The sequence below is a fragment of the Balaenoptera physalus genome, assembly GCF_965194825.1.
Source record: "Balaenoptera physalus genome assembly, chromosome: 14".
NCBI classification, from domain to species: Eukaryota; Metazoa; Chordata; class Mammalia; order Artiodactyla; family Balaenopteridae; genus Balaenoptera; species Balaenoptera physalus.
Window position 1 is genome coordinate 57,451,500 of NC_138893.1, and position 20,699 is coordinate 57,472,198.

General features: G+C 40.2%; 1 protein-coding gene and 1 long non-coding RNA gene across 7 annotated transcripts in view; one reads left to right on the forward strand and one right to left on the reverse strand.

Annotated features, from left to right (window-relative positions):
* The first annotated feature begins 465 nt into the window (after positions 1-465).
* On the forward strand, positions 466-8,901 carry LOC309642417. 2 transcript variants are annotated; one of them, XR_014253179.1, is made up of 2 exons: positions 466-6,445; positions 6,827-8,901. It is a non-coding gene; the product is annotated as an uncharacterized lncRNA (long non-coding RNA). The 2 variants fall into 2 exon arrangements; XR_014253180.1 differs by having other exon boundaries at positions 6,830-8,901.
* Positions 8,902-19,464: 10,563 nt separating this feature from the next.
* Positions 19,465-20,699, reverse strand: part of MARCHF5 (membrane associated ring-CH-type finger 5) — a 49,325-nt gene continuing 48,090 nt past the window's right edge. For all 5 annotated transcript variants that reach the window (XM_082423932.1, XM_082423936.1, XM_082423933.1 and 2 more), the window contains one exon: positions 19,465-20,234. In XM_082423932.1, the coding sequence (XP_082280058.1) occupies positions 20,118-20,234 (117 nt within the window). In that variant the 3' untranslated portion in view covers positions 19,465-20,117. The remainder of the gene's footprint in view (positions 20,235-20,699) is intronic.

The following is a 20,699-nucleotide window of genomic DNA, read 5'->3' on the forward strand; positions in this document are numbered from 1 at the left end:
CTCTTGGAGTGGACTTTAAGAGATAGAAGGGGTCATATTCATTTGTTGGGCACTCAAAGTGGAAAGGAGAATGGGGGAACGCAGTGAGAAGCAGAACCCCTCCAAGAGACACACCCACACTGCCCCCAAGAGAGGCAGACAGCAAATGTTCCCACAAAGCCCTGCCTGATGAATAAGAGTTTGTTTGTATAAGGATTACAATTTAAGTATAAATTAGAACAACTTAAATCAGGGAACCTAATTACCTCTCCTTACCATAAAACGAAATGAAATCGGTTAAAAGTTAAAAAGAAATTATTGTTTCCAGACCTATGTAGTATATGGAGCAGAAAGGAAAAATGGAATAATAACTTTACATATTATTATAAAACCTAAGAATAAAAAGGAAGTAGCCCATTCACCACATACTGGATTTAATAAGAAAAGGCAAGAATAAAGCAAGTAATACTTTGATACACCCTTGTCCTTAATTCTGTACCTGGTTGGCTAGAGAACTAGAAACTGAGTCCCTGGCTGCTGCTCTGTTCTCACTAAATCTCCGAAACCTCAAGGCAGGTATTTTAGAGGATCCTTTTAAAGTTCTGATTGTGTTCCTCTAACCTAGAGTGGAATGAGGAAACATGAAAGGGATGTTGGCCCACGCTCACCTGAGGAATTTTCCTTGACTAAGTCTCATCATAAATGTTCTTCTTTTCCAAAGGACAACCAAGGATAGTGTTGATTATCCAGGGTCAGAGAGAAAAAGTTGGCTTTAAAGATTTGATAGGTCCAAAATAATTCTATACTGGTGATCTGGCCAGAGAAATATTTTGATTTTTATTATTTCCAAAGCTTGTCTCCCTAAATAGGATCAAAGTCGATGGAACTTGGTCGCCGCCAGCCAGCCCTGATGCTTGTGGGACAGGGGCAGGCTGCAGTAAAGTACATCTTAAATGTCCCAGGGTGTGGCATAGCTCCAATTCACCCTTCCCAACTTCCCCCATAGGATCAAGGAACATCATTACAAAACAAAACAGGCAAAAAAGAGATGACAGTAGCAAGTCATGGGCCCAAGGGTGTTCTGAACCCTTAACAATCATCACCAGCTCCATCCATACTAAGGAAACAGTTCAGACTATGAAAATCTCCTTGATCTTGGGCTGGAATGGGCCTAATAAATCAGACCTCCCTAAACCATGCTGGCAGGTTTTGCCCAGGACCTATTTCCCCAGAGGCACTGTTATGTCCCCAGAGAAGTTAAGCAGTTTGTCCAAGGGACCCAACTAGTAAGTGGCGGTGCTGGGACTGGACCTCCAGAGCCTTAAACGTGACCTTAACTGTTACCCTGTATTTATTGTATGGGAAGCAGCCAGGGTGCTACCAAAGCAACCTCCCTTCATTTAGGTAGCTGGGTGGTGATAGCACTTTCTTTTCAATCTTTTTCCTATACGTATACTTATTTCATAGTTTTTATAGATATTTGTGTACATACACATATTGTAGCCCACTTATTCACTTAACACCATATCATTAACATTTTCCCATATCAAAACTTTTCATAAACACTCTTTCTAATGGCCATATCATAACATCCCCCTAGAGGATGTTCTCTCCTCCTTGATTCACATCCTTTCTCTATGACTCAGAGTATTTCTCTGTTAGCACTTGGATAACTTTTTCCACTGTTTTATTGTGAAATACATAGAAAAGTTCAAATAACACCAATGTATAGTTTCACAAATAATCCAAGGTGAGCTCCCTTATGACTACTTACCAGACCAAGAAACAGACGAAAACCAGTCCCCAGAGCCCACTCTGTGCTTCCTCCCTCCTCCAGACTTTCAGCTAAAATATTTTAAAAGTTCAGTGTAATATGATGTTCATGATCTAATGACTTTGCACCACATTAGAGGAGCAACCTTTGTCCAAAAGGCACAGATCCTTTTCTTGGGCTTTGCAAATAGCTCAGAGGCATCAGACTCTCCAGAATTTGTTAAAAATTGCACATCTCTTGACAGTCATTTAAATACCACAGCTTTGCCCTAATATTCTTTTGCTCAGAGTTACTGACTTTCAAGCCATTTCTAATGACCATTCCCAGATGCCTAGATCTGCTTGTCCTGCAATCTGATCTAGCATCTCTGTCCCTAAAAATAATTTCCTTTTATGTTTTACCCTGGTTTTTCAGATCTCCCCAGTGGTCTTTCATCAGATCCTCTCCTCCTGTCTAATTACCTGTGTCCTGGAATCTCTGTCAAGCAACTCTCCCTTCTTCAGTAATGCAAACGTTAACTCACTTCAACGTCCACTAATTAGACCTTTTTTCCTGCCCCAGCCAGACAGGAATACTCTCAAAACCACATGGAAGGGATACAGGCATTTTTGTCATGCTTCCCATCTCCCATATGTACCACCTACTTGGAGAAATGATACTCTGGAGTTATACCATTGGGGGTTATTCCCTTCAGTCCTGAAAACCTTTTGATCTTTCAGTATTTTTTATTATGGGTTTAAAATTCCTGGGGGTGTAAACATCATACATGTCCCCCACCCCACAGTGACATTGGAGGGAGCAAACATTGAGCTCAGTGTGCTGATGGAGTGGTTCATACTGCCCCAGATCCTCAGAGAGGACAAGCATTGTAAATGTCAGACAAAAAGCCAAGTGAGGGACTTCCCTGGTGGCACAGTGGTTAAGAATCCACTTGCCAATGCAGGGGACACAGGTTCGATCCCTGGTCCGGGAAGATCCCACATGCCGTGGAGCAACTAAGCCCGTGCGCCACAACTACTGAGCCTGCACTCTAGAGCCTGCGAGCCACAACTACAGAGCCCACGTGCCACAACTACTGAAGCCCCCATGCCTAAAGCCCGTGCTCCGCAACAAGAGAAGCCACTGCAATGAGAAGCACGCGCACCGCAACGAAGAGTAGCCCCCGCTTGCCACAACTAGAGAAAGCCCGCGCGCAGCAACGAAGACCCAACACAGCCAAAAAATAAATAAATAAAATAAATAAATTTTTTCAAAAAAGCTGAGTGAGATCAACCATGGAAACCATGTAGCATAAACCAAAGACATGGGGAACAGAGTAAAAATAACAAGGTTTTTTGAGATAGAAAATGAAAACAAAATCTGTGAACACTTTGGTGACACACCTAGGATACCTCTTCTGGAGGTGTATCAACATTGGTCCCCTCTGGTCCCCTGAGCCCACCCATTCTTTTGACTCTCCTTCAGTCAAGTGATTTTCAAGCCATGGTTGTTTGAAGTTTAATTCTCCTAGAGTCCATTCCTAGTAACTGATTATTTGGACACATTGTCCAAATTGGAGTCATTCTTATGTCTCCCTGGCAACTTCTCAGCTTCTTTTCCTTGTTCTCACTCTGGCCCCAGCTCTTCTCTTGCATACTGCCTCTTCTCTTGTTTGGTTCAGAATTCATAGGAGAGAATTCTTAGGAGATGTGTAAGAGTCACCAGAGTCCTAAGAAATGTTAGTCAGATTTGGTTACAAGTAACAGAAACCCAATTCAAACTGGCTTAAGCAATAAAGGGAATGTATTAGCCCTGAAAAGTCCAGGGGAATTTCAGACTTCAGAGCCACTTGATTCAGAGGCTCAAACAAGGTCATTTGGACCTGGTCTCCATCCCTCAGCTCTACCTGCCTTTGAGTTGGCTCCATTATAAGAACCAGGGTGAATTTCTAGAAGATTGGGGAATAAAGACTAACAGGAAAAAAAGCAACAGGGTGCCTACTACATAGGCTTAGGAGCAATAAGCAGATCCTAGCAGAGCGATTTCTAAGCTGTCATCCATGGAATGACTATCAGATTCATCTGGTCTCTGGTTGTTATTGTTGTTGTTGTTGTTGTTAAATGCAGAGACCTACTGAGTCAAAGTATCTGGGGGTGGGGCTTTGCAATCAGTACATTTATCTACCTTCCCCATTGACTCAGATTTGCAGCCAGGTTGTGAATTACTGCCGCAACTTGTAGCTATGGTTCAGGACCAAGGATAGCGGTCCATGTGCCCTGCTTTGACCACAGACATTCGTGGGCTTGCTATGCTCATGCAAGACAGGCCTGGGCAGAAAGAGGGGCAGGGCTTCAGGAGGGGTGTGGGAAAGTCTCCAAAGAGGCCTCTCACATAGAAGCCCCTTGTCAAGGCAACACTAGATGAAGGAATGTGAAGCTGCCCTTCTTTGGCATTCCAGTGCTCACATCTTGCTTTTTTGGTACCAGAGCCTCTGTGCTGGCAAAGCCAGATGCTTCCTTTGTCCTTTGGCACCTGGATCCAAGGCCTTACAAAACTTTAATCTTTATTATTCCCTTTAATATAGCAATAAATCTATAGTGGGTTCCTGTGAAAGAGGCACCACTGAGAAGAAGGAGTGCAGCTGCTGTCTTAACATTCCATCTTTGTCCAAAAAGTTATGTAAGAGGAGGGAAAAGGTTTTTAACATTCATTGGCTTAAAAAGATCAGTGATGTTACAGCAGAGCCCTCTCTCAGATCTCCCAGATGTCATCAGCTCCAAGAAATCTGATCTAGAGTGAAAAACCCTGTCCTGCTGCTGCCAACAGGAACTGTCTGTCCACATGTCCTGAGGATGGATAGGAGGAGGCAGTCTGATGCAGACCAGGCTGTGCTGGAATCCCAGGGATGCCTTTTATGGCTCTCCTAGAGTCCATTCCTCTTCCTTCTCTGAGCAGCTCCCCAGATTTCCTGTTGAGGAATCACCTCTTCCTCATGGGGAAGTTGATCAGAGATTAGGTGTTTTTTAGGGGCTCTGCCCACTGATTCCCAAATTGTAGCATGCACAGATATGGGGAATCTCTTGAAATGTAGATCCGGATTTGGGAAGTCCAGGGTGGGGCCTGAAATTCTGCATTTCTAACAAGTTCCCGGGTGATGCCAAAGCTGCTGGCCTGTGCGCCCATTCTCAAGTATTTGGCCATCAGATGCTTCCAGATTCTGGAATCAAAATCTGAGTGTTGAAAAGCTTGGACTTGCTTCCTGCCTCTGCCTCATGTCACCTGCGAGATCCTGCCTGTTTCTTGTTCAGGCTCTCCAGCCACCCCTCCCACCCTATGAGCTCCCAGCATCCCTGCTTAAAAATCCCCTTCACTTCGGTCAGCCTTGGTTTCTGAGAGATGCAAACCAGAAACCCTAAATGACGTGGTCTCTGAGCCTCAGTTTCCTAAGCTATAGAAGAGGGACACTAATCCCTAGTGGGAAGGTATTCACGATATTAAGGTGACCAAGATGTAGGACACACCCTGAGATGCTGCTAGTACCCATGAGGTCCTGAGAGGAAGCCCCGCTAGGAACCCTCACGGCTCTGCCCTCTCTCCAGCCACTGCTTAGGTCCAGGTAGCAGTTAGGATGAAAGAACAAAGGAAGCTATTAAAACTTTCAGCTAAGAGATTGATTTTTCTAATTACCAGTTAATGTCTTCTCTTCTGGGCCTCAGAGGCCCGTTCATTCTTATTTAAAATACAAATCGTTCAGATTTTCTCGTGTAACTAGCTTAATGTAAAATTCTTCACATCCTAAAATACACTTTCATTAACTGACTTGTCAGGTAGAATAAGTATCTTTAAGTGGTAATGATATAATTTTTCTTAACTACTAATTACTAATTAACTACTAATTACTACTTTCTCAATTCTGTTTTTTGCTTTCTTGAGAATGATGATAATTATAATAATAGGGACCATTTATTAATCTTATTGTTAATGATAAACATTAAGAACCAATATTTAATGAGTACTTAGGTGTACCAAGCAATGAGATAAGCATTGTGTATAGTCTGTGTCATTTAATTCTTGCAGTATACTCTATTATAGAGTGTTATAATTCTCATTTTACGCTGGGGAAATTGAGGCACAAAGAGTCTGGTAACTTGCACAAGTTACAAAGTGGTGGAATTGGAATTGGTATCAATCCAGGCAGTTTAACTCCAGAGTCCATCCTGGTGACCACTATACTAGACTTGAGAAATGCTTGTACAAATGTGTAAAAAGGAAACAACCAAAATGGATTGGGTAAATAGGACTGATATATCCAATACCACTGAACACTATGCAACTATTAAACAGCCAAGACAGAGCTACGTGAATAGACATGGAAAAAAGCCCAAGATATATTTTTTGTGAAAAATAGTATGTTACAGAATAGGTTTATTGTGTTAAAAAAAAAAAAAGCCATATAGATGTCTTAGTATCTATGTAGAAAAAAGTCTGTAAAGGAAGATATACACCAAACTAATTCTAAGAATTAGGATGTGGAAGGGAGAAAATTTTCACTTTAAATTTTGATATGCATCTTTATCAATTGAAGTTTTTACAACAGGTACATAATATTTAGGAAATTAAGAAAACAGAAAAGTTTTGCTCTATAGGGAAAAAAAAAAAACCCTTTGAAGAATATATTCCAAACTGTTGTCATTTCTGGGAGCTAGGGAGTAGGTTGACTTTTTTTTTTTTTTTTAATTTTTTTTTTAGTTTATTTATTTATTTATTTATGGCTGTGTTGGGTCTTCGTTTCTATAGCTACTTTTTTATTTTTATTTATTTATTTATTTTTGGCTGTGCTGGGTCTTCGGTTCGTGCGAGGGCTTTCTCTAGTTGCAGCAAGCGGGGGCCACTCTTCATCGCGGTGTGCGGGCCTTTCACTATCGCGGCCCCTCCCGTTGCGGGGCACAGGCTCCAGACGCGCAAGCTCAGTAATTGTGGCTCACGGGCCCAGCTGCTCCGTGGCATGTGGGATCTTCCCAGACCAGGGCTCGAACCCGTGTCCCCTGCATTAGCAGGCAGATTCTCAACCACTGCGCCACCAGGGAAGCCCAGTAGGTTGACTTTTATTTGCTATGTTACGTATATCTGTAATGTTAACATTTTTACAAAAGGAATGTATTAATTTTATAGGGTGAAAACCACAATAAACGTACATTTTACAAACGGTATTTTGCCTTGGTAAGGAGACGAGAAATTCATAGCATCTCGTCTTGAGAATCTTTTTTTTTTTTTTTAACATCTTTATTGGAGTATAATTGCTTTACAATGGTGTGTTAGTTTCTGCTTTATAACAAAGTGAATCAGCTATACATATACATACATCCCCATATCTCCTCCCTCTTGCATCTCCCTCCCACCCTCCCTATCCCACCCCTCTAGGTGGTCACAAAGCAGGGAGCTGATCTCCCTGTGCTATGCAGCTGCTTCCCACTAGCTATCTATTTTACATTTGGTAGTGCATATAAGTCCATGCCACTCTCTCACTTCGTCCCAGCTTACCCTTTCCCCTCCCCATGTCCTCCGTCTTGAGAATCTTAACTGCATTTTTCCCTGTAACACAATTCCTTATTCCCAGTATTAGTGTTATTTAAAAGGTGATATTCCCTTTGCTAAAAACCACCCTACAGCTGAGATGAACTGTGCTGGGTTTGTGGGGACTGGCTTCTTCTTCAATGGGAATCTTTCACTGGGGCCTGGACTTCAAAACCCAACAATCAAAACAAAAGGAAACAAAATCCCCTAAGGCTGAAATATGTTTTTTTCCCAGTTTATACATAATTAGTGGTACCCAAGGAATGCTCAGCAAAATATAGTTATCAATCCCAAAGACTTCTGTGAGTTAGTTTTAAAAAAGATGATGGAGGGCTTCCCTGGTGGCGCAGTGGTTGAGAATCTGCCTGCCGGTGCAGGGGACACGGGTTCGAGCCCTGCTCTGGGAAGATCCCACATGCCGCGGAGCAACTAGGCCCGTGAGCCACAATTGCTGAGCCTGCGCATCTGGAGCCTGTGCTCCGCAACAAGAGAGGCCGCGATGGTGAGAGGCCCGCGCACCGCGATGAAGAGTGGCCCCCACTTGCCGCAGCTGGAGAAAGCCCTCACGCAGAAACGAAGATCCAACACAGCCATAAATAAATAAATAAATAAATATTTAAAAAAAAAAAAAGATGATGGAAATATCAAAAACGGATAGACACTAGTTACACGTGGGAAATGGGATTGAGGATATGCTTTGTTGACCTAAAACAAATAGACTGCAGGTTATTTCTCCAGCAAAAATGGGTTTATTCAAGATCAGGACAGAACTGTATTTCGGGGTCTGCAACCAAGGTGAGCCAAGTGCAAGTCCCCTCACAGCAAGAGAAACAGAAACTTTTATAGAGAAGAAAGGAAGTACAGAGGGTTAGAGTAAAGAAAGAGTGAATGGCTTTTTATTGGCTGAGTTGTCACCAGGAAACAAGAGGAGCCTTTCTTCTTCCTGTTGGGCTCTGCTGTCATCCAGACCATGAGAGCTCACCCTTCTGGTCTCCCAACTCTATTTTATTTGAGGTTTCTGTTTATTAATTTTTTTTTTTTTTTTTTTTTTTTTTTACAGATTCTGTATCAATTGAAGTTTTTACAACAAGCACATGATATTTAGGAAATTAGGAAGGAAATGGGGCGGGGCAGACTTTAACTTCTTATTTTGTACTTTTATGTTTGACTCTTTATAAATTATAGCATACAATACTGTTATAATAATTTATTTTTATAAAAGAGAGATGATAGATTTATATTGTGAATGTGGTGTTTTTTGAATGTGTAGTATTTGGGGGATTTTCTTAGACCATTTCTAAACTGACAACGTGCAGTGTTTTCTGATAAAAACTACATGGAACTTGGACTTCCCTCGTGGTGCAGTGGTTAAGAGTCCGCCTGCCAATGCAGGGGACATGGGTTCGAGCCCTGGCCCAGGAAGATCCCACAGGCCACGGAGCAACTAAGCCCGTGCGCCACAACTAATGAGCCTGCGCTCTAGAGCCCGCGAGCCACAACTACTGAGCCCGTGTGCCACAACTACTGAAGCCTGTGTGCCTAGAGCCTGTGCTCCACAAGAGAAGCCACTGCAATGAGAAGCCCTCACACTGCAACGAAGAGTAGCCCCCGCCCGCTGCAACTAGAGAAAGCCCGCTCGCAGCAATGAAGACCCAACGCAGCCAAAAATAAACAAACAAATAAATAAATTTATTAAAAAAAAAACTACATGGAACTTGGCAATTTCTACAATCCTTCACATTTTTAGACAATGATTACATTCTACAGGAAGTGTCAGATTTGTCAATATCCGAAGACAGCCAAACACTGGCGGAGAGAGTAAGATACAAAAGAATTTCCTCCCGGTACCTCTATGTTCAGAATTTAGGAAATCTATACTAGTGCCTGGTAAACATGGCATGTTAAGGAGTACATTCTCTAAATGACACTTTTGGCAGAATTGTAACCACATAAAGGACAGGGTAAGCACTTCTAGCTGGAGCCTCAGGAATAGTCAATTCTTTGAGAGCAGGGCCCCCTGTATTGATCTGTGTAGCCCCAGTCCCCAAGCATGGAGCCTGGCCTGGAGCTTGTCCTTAGCAAAGGATGAAGGGTAAATGGGCACCATGTACAAAATCTACTCACAGTGCAGACTCACAGACGTGAGTTATAATCTTGATGCCACCATTTACCAGTTTGTTGGCCTTGGCTGAGTTACTTCACCTCACTCAGCCCCCATTTCCTCACCTGTAAAATGGGCATAATCATAATTATACTTAGTTCTCAGAACTTTGTAAAGATTTAATGATGTAGTGTGTGTAAATTGCTTAGAGAAGTGCCTTGCACATGGTAAGCAATCAACAAATGGTAGCTTAAAAATTATTTTTCTCCTTTAGATTTCTAGTTTTAAGGATGAGAATAGAAGACCCGTTTAGCCTCTCCAAATCTTGGAAATCACTCCAGAATCAAACCAAACCAACGAGGAACAAAATCACAAACTGTATCTTTGATGAAATTGTAAATCCCAACTACTGCTGTCAAAAAGCAGATAATGGAGTGGGAACTGTAGCCGAGTAAAGGTAAATATACAAGCACCTGAAGAAGGGAAAACTAATGAGAGAAACTAGGAATCATAACACCTCAGAAGGCAGGGGTGAAAGCAGGAGGTTAGTTTGAGTTTTTTCAAAGCTCCAGCAATCGAGCAAGTCTACCTCCTTCACTCCCACAGGATACCAGAGGTGTATTCTTTGGAGAACTTGAACCTGAGAAGTTCAGAACTTAAGAAGACTAAGCAGGGAACTCCCTGGCAGTCCAGTGATTAGGACTCAGCACTCTCACTGCCGAGGGCCCGGGCTCAATCCCTGGTCGGGGAACTAAGATCCCACAAGCTTCACAGTGCGGTCCCCGCATAAAAAAGAAGAGTAAGCACATGGAGAGCAGCAAGTGGGGTTAATAGTAGTTGAGGGCTAGACTGAAAACGAGAGGAATAAAGGACAGACTGCTGTCACTGGTCAGGGAGAGCCCTAATTCCCCTACCTGTTCTCAAGAACACCTGTAGCTTGGTTTATTCACCCCTGACAGTAGATGGGAGGGCTGTTTGGGGAAAACAATGAGTGGCTTGAAAACACTGAGTGGAATATTAGATTGGATTATTTGTCCCAATTCTTTTTTTAAAGTTTTTTTTTTTTGATGTGGACCATTTTTTTAAAAAAGTCTTTATTGAATGTGTTACAATATTGCTTCTGTTTTTATGTTTTGGTTTTTTGGCCATGAGGCATGTGGGATCTTAGCTCCCCAACCAGGGATCGAACCCGCACCCCCTGCATTAGAAGGCAAAGTCTTAACCTCTGGCCCACCAAGGAAGTCCCTGTCCCAATTCTTAACTCCCTAACTCTATTACACTGAATAAAGTTCAGTGTAATAAAGTTCACATCCTCATTCTTGCTGGGCCTCATAGTAAGTAGGGTATAGTGCCACATCCCTTGACTTTGGCTTTGGCCATGTGAATTGCTTGGCCCCATTAGCAGACGTGAAATGAACAGAGACTTGAAATAAGCTTGCATGGTTGGGTTGCTGTCTTGCTCTCCTGCTTTTCACCATGAGAACAATATTCCATGGGTAGACACTGGTATAGGAGGATAAGAGACATGCGGAGCAGACTTGAACCCAACTTGAGGCTTGGGTCCAAGCCCAACAGAGCCAACCTGAAGAGGGGAGAAGGAAGAAATAAATGCTTGTGCTGTATGCCATTGAAATTTTGTGTTGGTTTGTAAGGGAAAGGAGCTGACTAATATAGATGCTGACTTACGGAGGTCTTCCCCAAAAGAAAAGTTGGCTCTCTACCTTTTCACTACACAGTGAAGGGCACCAATTGACAGGCATTTTGCATCCCTACAGAGCTTCCAGTCAGCTGTTTAGTGCAAAACTTTTATTTTATTTTTAAAAAACATTTATTTATTTATTTGGCTGTGCTGGATCTTCAGTCACGGCACACAAGATCTTTTGTTGCAGCACGCGGGATCTTAGTTGCGGCATGTGGGATCTTAGTTGCAGCATGTGGGATCTAGTTCCCTGACCAGGGATCGAACCCAGGCCCCCTGCATTGGGAGTGCAGAGTCTTAGCCACTGGACCACTGGGGAAGTCCCTAGTGTATTACTTTTAAATATGAAAGGATAACCAAAGATCACCAGGCTCTCAAGGAAAAGAGCTCAGAGGAAACAGGCAATGCAGAGAGTAAAACAAAACATTTTAAAAAAACTAATAGTAATCTGAGGAGATAAGAGAAGATATTACATCCACAAGCCAAGGTCCAGGACAGGGTGCTATTGCTATATGGAAAAATAAAAGATGGAAAATTCAGAGAATAATTAAGAGCTCTTAGAAATTCAAAATAGGATAGTCAAAATGAAAATTGCAACAGAAGGGCTGGAAGTTAAAGTCAAGTAACTCTTGAAAAACAGTTGGATCATCAAAGGGAGAACATAAGAACATAAGAAAATAAGACTGTTTTTTGGAGCTCTAGAGAGTAGTTTGGTGAAAAGCTTTGAAAAGAAATATAATCATTATCAATACCTCAGAAAAAGAGGGATGTCGAACTGGTTAAATAAAATTTTGCAGCAAGTTTATGGTTTTGGTTAATTACTGTAAGAAGGAAAGGACCATTAACTGACATATAATTACACTGGTGTGAACAACCAACCAAATCAGGACAAGCAGCTGTTAGTGAAGAACAGGGCACAGCAAAGCCTTCAAAGCCTCTTAGAAATCTGTGTCAAATAGGTAAATTATGTTATGTTAGTGGCTGTTATGAACTAGAAGTAAGAGCTTTCTTATAAAAGTAGACTGTAAGCTCCACGAGGGCAGGACTCACGTCTTGTCTCATTCATGTGCATAGCAATAGATTTCTTTCTATATATACGTGAGGAAATAGAGTTATGATTTGAATTATCACTATTCTAATAACTAAAAATTGGGGTTTCTTGATTATTCAGCCAAAGCCATCAAACCCTTGCCAGTTACTAACCCTCTTTTGTAGCAGCCTGAGGGCTGAGGTAGCACATTGGTTGTAACCTTAACAATCTTTGTTAAGAATTACATCATGGTAATGAGATACTATTACTATATACCCACCAGCATGGCTAAAATTAAAGACTGTTGATAGATGTCAGAATAGAGTTGTGTCTTGGGAGGGATGTATTAACTGGGAAGAGGGCATTTTCTAGGGAGATGGAAATAAATGTTCTATATGGTGTAGATTGTTGTCACACAGGGGTATACAGTTGACCCTTGAACAACACAGGTTTGAACTGTGTGGGTCCACTTATATGTGGATTTTTTTCAATAAAAATATGTATGTGTATAAAGATCCATTGAGTTGTTACCTTTAAAAATTGTTTATTTTACTGTATAAAATTAAAACAACAAAAAAAGACCTCACATTTAAAATCATTGAAATGTGGGAGACATCACAGTCTTGGAGAATGAGCAAATAGAATAGGCAGAGAAAGGAGAGGAGAGCATTTAGGGCACTTAACCTCCATGTTCTCATCTGCTAAATGGGTATAATAAAGAGTGTAGATAAATAGAAAACAAGTACATCAGGAATTGGCTCATAGGTGAATCATCTAAATAAAAACCAGTTGAAATTGTCCCTCTTCTGCTCTGAAGACTCAAACACTTGCTCTCCTCTGTCCTTGAAGACCAACTAACTGAAAATCTTTCACGAGGAGGCAGATCCTAGAATGCCCACTTATTAAGTTATGGTGAGAATTATAGTTCTCATATGGACAGACTAGCATACTTGTGGCCTCATAATCAGCACATTCTTGCCTAGTGATTAAGCTGCAGGGAAAGACAAAGAGATTATTTTACTAATTCACCCTGGGTACCATCAAGGCCAGGATGGGACACAAAAGATTCAGGCAGCGTCTTCTTTAGGTTGGTCTCTGTGGGCCTCTGAGAGCTGTCTGGTGGACACAGCATCAGAGCAAGAAGAACTGGATAGCTTCAAAGTGTACTGGCTTCAGGGGGAGGGATCTTCATGCCTCCTTCACCACAGGGATGTCCTTAACAACTGAGCCAGAAATACTTGAATTCCACCCCCTAAGATGTCTCACACCAGTAAGTAATGGTTGTCACTGCGTGTCTCAGTTATTTATTGCTGCATAACAAACCACTTCATTTAGTTTTGTTGGCAATTGTGTGTGTCAGGAATTCAGGAAGGGTTTAGCCAAGTAATTTGTATTTGATCCACATGACATTAGCTGGGTCAGGCTGGGGCTGGAGGATTCATTTCCAAGATGGCTCCATCACTCACATGTCTCCCTCACCCCCTCTCTCTCCATGTAGCATCTCACTCTCCGTGCACCAGTCTGCACATGGCTTGGGATAATTTGAGATGATATACATATGTGTGTGTGTGTGTGTGTGTATGTGTATGTATGTATGTGTGTATGTATGTGTGTGTGTATGTGTGTATATATATATATATATATATATATATATATATATATATATATATATATAAAGATGTTGAATAGGAAATGTTCGTCGGGAATTCACGGGTGTAATTTGGGCTGGAGATATAAATCTGGGAATTATTATATTATAGAAGGTAGATCATCTGATGGATGGTCAGAAGTCTGGATGAGTTCACTTAAGTAGTGTAAATGAGAAAAGTCCAGGGACTGAGCCCTGGGGCTCTTCAACACTTAGACGTTGGAAAGGTAAATCAGATTTAATGAAGGAGACTGGAAATGATCAGCCAGCGAGGTAGGAAGAGAATCAGGAGGGTGGTACTCCAAAAGCCAAATGAAACTGTTTTAAGAATGAAGCTATGACTTTGTCAAATACTTTATATAAGTTAAACGAGGTGACCATTGGATTGGATTGACCATTGGATTTAGCAATATGGTAACTGATGACCTTGTTTAGAGTAGTTTTGGTGAAGTGTGGGATGTAGGGGGTAAAGGCGTGATTGGAGTAGGTTTAAAAGAGAAAGGGCCCAAATGTCTATCAGTGGATGAATGGATAAACCAAATATGGTTTTATCCATACAGTGGATTACTATTCAGCCGTAAAAAGGAATGAAGTACTGAAACATGCTACAACATGGATGAACCATGAAAACATGCTAAGTGACAGAAACCAGACACAAATGGCCACATAATATATGATCCCATTTAAAGGAAATGTCCAGAATAGGCAAATCTGGACAGAAAGTAAATTAGGGGTTTCCAGGGCCTGGGGGAGGGGGACTTTGGGACTGACTGCTGATTGGTATAGGGTTTCTTTTGGGGGGAATAGAAATGTTCTGGAACTAGATAGGGGTAATGGTTACACAACTCTGAAAATACTATACTACTTAGTATAGTATACTATACTATACTTCAGTATAAATCACTGATTGTACACTTTGTTTTTTGACTGTGTTGGTCTTCATTGTTGCACGCGGGCTCTCTCTAGTTGTGGAAAGCGGGGGCTACTTTTTGTTGCAGTGCATGAGCTTCTTATTGCAGTGGCTTTTCATGTTGCAGAGCGCGGGTACTAGGTGGGTGGGCTTCAGTAGTTGTGGCACACGGGCTTAGTTGCTCCGAGGCATGTGGGATCTTCCTGGACCAGGGCTCGAACCCATGTCCCCTGCATTGGCAGGTGGATTCTTAACCACTGTACCACCAGGGAAGTCCCTTGATATTTTTTTAACAATATTCGTTAGAAATATTTTCATATCATTATGTAAACAGCTCTTTCATTCCTTTTTTTAGAGATATATAGTATTCATTATGGATATACCACAATTTATTTAACCAATTTCCTACTGACAGACATTTAGGTTGATTCAAATTTCTTGTTATTACATATATTGCTGCAAGGAATATATAGGGCAAATATATTTTAAGATAAATTCCTAGAATTCGAACTGCTGAGTCAATGAGTACACGCATTTGTAATTTAGAAGGATATTAATTGCCCTCCATACCAGTTTACACCCCAAACCATAATATACAAAAATGGCCCATTTATCATCCTGGATGATATGGTATTTAATCACTTATGGCCCTTTCTGTGAATCAAGTACATCAGAATTAAATGACTATGCCAAACACTTTCTAAGTTATTAACTGAAAAGAGGTCAAGATTATATTTCCTTTTGGGGTGGGTGGAGTGTGGGGGTCAGAGATTGACTAGGAAAGGCCACAAAGAAGGGCATTAGTTACCTGTGCCAAATTATTGTCTCTCAGCTCTAAATTCACTCTTCCTTGCCCAACTCTGTGATATGGAACTGGATTCTGTAAACTGTTTTCCTTTGGAACATTAGGCTTTTCCAACAGAGGGCACTGGAGTGACACTGCAAGGCAAAAATTTATCAAGATTTATACTTAAAGAGTGTGCACTTTTAATTAATTAATTTGGCTGCGTCGGGTCTTAGTTATAGCACGAGGGATCTTCGTTGCCTTGTGCGAGATCTTCCTTGTGGCATGTGGGATCTTTTTCTAGTTGCGGCACGCAGGATCTAGTTCCCGGCCAGGGATCGAACCCAGATCCCCTGCATTAGGAGCTCAGAGTCTTAACCACTAGACCACCAGGGAAGTCCCAATTGTGCACTTTACGTGTCTTATTTTTGGTGTACAATTATCTGAATTGGTAAATACACTGATATTCTGATACATAAGAATAAATACGTTGTTCAATGTGAATTATTAAAAGGTCATGAATGTATTACCTCAGTTCCTGTTACAGATTGTTTCTTGCTAATTTTAAACTAGAGACAGTCTGTATTTAAGGAGGGCACATCTTCTAAGATTTCAAAGTATTCAACAGCAGCCCATGAATGCTGTTAATTTGTGGAATAGAGTAGTAAACAAAAGTAAAACAAAACCCCCCCACACCCTTATGGATCTTACATTCTTGGCAGGGTAATATCATAATAAGACTAAGTAAGATCTGTTGTGTACTTTGAAGACTCTAAACATCTCAAAGCAGGTTTATTTCCCATCTACCAAAGGATTTATTAGCACAGTGCTTGGCTCATACAGGTGCTCAACAAACATCTGGTAAAGTAGGATACGTTGTTGGCCTACAGTAACCTTGGCAGGCTGTTAGCAGTAAGATAAATCCACTTGGGCTTGACCAGAACAGCAGAGCCTCTGTTACTTGCCCAAATCTTCTACACTGAGCTGCAAACACTTCTTCTCTTCCCTTTGCTCAGGATCTTTGTTCCAGGAAGGCAATTAAACAAGACATTTCATCACTATACCCATTAGAGGGTGTGTGGGTGGCAGGTAGCAGAGAAGCGGCAACCTTGAGATCCCAGGGGACCAAAGAAAGGTTATGGGCAAACCAACCTCCAAGTTGGCACAGATATATTTAGTTTCTCTGTGTATCAAAGTGTCCCAGTATGTTACCTCACTTAATCCTCACAATAACCCAGGAGATTGGTTTTATAATCTTCATCTTATTGATAAGGAAGTTGAGGGTCTATCTGAAAGGTAAAGCAACTTGCCCTACAACCAATTAAACATCAGCTAGAATATGCATCCAGGACTGACTCTATGGCTGTTTCTCTGCTAGTCTGTCTCTCAGATGGTGGCAGTGAAATGATTTAGACACAATACTATCCCCATGGATGGAAAGGCCTTTATTTGATGTACTCATTCTGGAAGATTCTAATCTTCTTCAGAAACTAAAGTTCTTAGTATCTTGGAGGAAGCAACTTTTTCTGTGTTCCCAACCCACCTGAGTATACTTCGATACCTTTGGCATGAGACCACCCACAGATCTTGTCTAATCATACTCCAAGTGGCTCTGAGGGTAGGTGAGGGGGGGATTCATTTTAAAAATTAAAACATACTTGGAATTTAGGCTCATCTGCTTATGAAATTAAGACATATTTCTCTACAGTTCTTAAAAAATTCAGATTATTTGTACTAAGAGAAAATCTCACTAGTATCTCGATTACTATGATTTAAAAAGAATTATGTAGGTACAGAATAAACAAATTATGTTTTGGAAGTTGTTCAACAGACAAAGTACACCTAGAGAACATAAAAATTCTTTATTTAACCTAATCCAGCCAGTGTTGAGATAGTCTGCTATGTTAAAAACAGGACGTTTAAAAAAATTACAGCACAGTTATTAGCAAGGCAGTGACTAATTAAGTCACTCAGTTTAATTTTATATTCTTCACAGTCATTTGATAATCATGTAATGATGAACAATATTTTCTGCCACTTTGGAGATAAGTTAAATTCTGCAAAGAAGAGAATTCTACTAGTTGTCACTGAATTTTATAAAAGAGGTTTAAAACATTAAAGTTTATAGAAATAACACAGTAAAGCAATGTGAAAATAAACTGGAAAACACAAATATACCTGCCCATCCCAAAAGTCTAGAGCATCCCTTTAATCTGTCCCCTAATGTTTCTCGTTTACTGCCTCATTCCCTTTTCCTAGTGTTCAGCAATTAAGACACTACTGCTCTGTAGACGCTATTTTGAGCTTAAAGTGACTCTCTCTGTTTCTTTAATTTCTCAGTTAATCCTAGAAACATTCTAAGCATTACTTGTATTTCAGAGATGAAGAAAACTGTAGCTGAGAGCAAGTTAAGTCACTTGATGAAAGTCATACATACAGTTATTAAAAGCAGAATTAGGATCTGAACCTAGGTCCACTCAACTTTAGTCAGCCCATGCTTTTGTTGATTCAGGGTGGTGCAGGACACTTTCTGAAGAGGCTGGTACCTGGTACTTCTTGAGCTAAGGCTCTTTCGATTTAAATGTGTTCAATTCCAGGGCTGAGGCTACTCTGGTCCCCAGGCACTTGCAGTTCCCTCCCCACAGCCCTCGAAACTCCTTCTCCCTGCCCCTGAACGATTAGAGTTGTTTCTCTGGCCCTCACAAGCCCTGATGCCAAACAAATCCAAGCAGTTATTCCCCCATTTTGGGCATAAAGTAATAAATGGGGAACTGTGTGCTTGTGTAACTTTAGTAAAGGCTGCTAAAAGCTGTTCTATATAACAAAATTATGCAGGAAATATCCAGTATGTCTTTTCATATTGAAAATTTAAGAAAGCCAATATATTTTATAAGCACAGCTATATAATCTGTTATTTTTATATATAATCATAGATTTTATATTTCCCCTTCAGAACTGTAGCAGTGATCTTAATATAAGGCTCACTGTCAGTCAAATATTCCCTTCCTCCCCAAGTAATTACAACTTTGAATGTTCAATAGCCATTCACATAAATTTCATGTTATAACTCAAAATTAAGACATTCATACTATAGAAAGGTACCAGTCTTAAATTACTGAAGTTAACATATACTACTGTAATCTAACATAGCTCAATCTATACTTGCTACAATCCTAAAGAGAAGTGGCCACTTATCAGTAAGGGGGAACATTCATATTGTCATGCATTAGATGCTGTGAACAAGAAAATAAATAGGGTTTTTGGAACTATCTTTAAAAAACTTAATATTAATTGATGAAAATAACTCCAAGACCAGATCGCTGAACATTAAAAGGGTCACTACTGAACAGCTTAAAATAAATAATTGCTTTTGAAAAATGAATATAAAACTAGTTAAACAGTGACTATTAAGGTGCTAGCCTCCTCAGTATGACAAGCAATTTAAATTTAAAAATATTAGTATTGTTTTTTTTCTTATAATAATCTGACAAAAACAATGACCTTAATATTTACTCAAGACTTGTTTTCATAATTATTTCCTCACTGACTGGTATAAAAACAAAGAGCTCAAGGCCTCACCTTGGTTTACTCACTGCTGGTTTTCTACCTGTTGAAACTAGATTGTAAACTATATAAAAGCAGGAACCAAGTCTGTCTTGTTCACCACTGTATCCCCACAGCACTTTGCATAGTGCCTGGGGAAGTAGGAGGTGATCAACAAACACCTGAATAACTGAATCGATGAGAAAGGAGAGGAAAATAACTTTATTGATTTTTTGCAAATCGTTCTCTGTGCTCAAACTACTATAAACTAATTTCTAGAAACACGAATTTAAAAACCTTACTCCGGTGATGGAAGGACCTGATGTCGCTGTCTCTGTCTCTGTCTCTGTCTCTGTCTCACTCACACACACACACACACATACACACACAGTAATTAAGACTGCATGAGTCAAAATTACAATATGAACTATGAGATGTCAACATTATATAAATAAAATTTAATAGTGAAAAAGTGATCTGGAAGCCCTGTGAAATTTTACCCTACACATTTTGGAGGACATCACATGGGTTAAGAAAAAGAAAACAAAATTGCATTTGTTCAGATAATCATTTGAATGTTTACATACATTTTTGGTTTGTTAATTATGTATAACTAATTTACATTTCCTCATATTAACATATACTCCTGTTTAGCTTGTAATCAAATTATGCCAGTGAGAAAAATCCTCATAGTACCTTCATTGAGTTGCTGATTCTAAGAAAACACTGAACATGAACATGTACAAAAGAGGCCTTTGAATAAAACAGCATGTGCATTTTTAAATATTTGCACAGTTTGATCTTTACATTTCTGTCTGAAGAAAATATGAACAAAACTCAGGTTCACCATGCTAAAATAATGGTTCAGATGACTGCCATAAAAGAAGTACATACAAAAGAATGAAAACAAATCACATCCTTAGGTTCCGTGATTACTGAGAGGGTTTCCCCTTCCCTAAGTGCTTTATTTTACTTCTTAAAAATATGAGAGCAGCAGCTTATCGCAAGTCTCCACTACTGTGCATTAATGATGGAATCAAAACAACACAACAGACTCATAAGAATGAGAGGACTGCAGAACAACGAGAAGTCAGTTTTATGCTTCTTCTTGCTCTGGATAATTTAGAATTTTGCGGTGTGCCTGACGTAAATATTGCTGCTGTTTGAAGTAAACCTTGAATGCTCCTTTAATGGCAACAAAAGCAATTCCACCCTAAAAAAAAAAAAAATTAGCTTTTTATAATGCAGATTTAGAGGAACATAATAAAAATCATTTTACTTAAATCACAAAAGACACAGGCATTGTTGCTAATTCAGATGACTGCAAATGAAATAGTTCTCTTTTTTTTTTACTAGGGGGTAAGATTGGAATAGACATTAGAGGTCAGAAAGCCTTTATCCTCTCTGAGTGATCTTCCTTCCACTTAGCTCTAAATCCATTCTCATATAGTAGAGAGAATGCCCAGGCATTATATGCAGGCTGCTACCAGAGGGGAGAAGTGGGAACAATAATAATGACATCAAACAACATAAGGGCTTACTATGTGCTAGCACTTCAAATGAATTATCTCATTTAACCCTCACAATAATCCTGAGGTAGCTACCATTACTATCTCCATTCTACAAGCACAGAGAAATCAAGAAATTTTATTTAGGTTTCTCAGCAAGGCAATGTCTG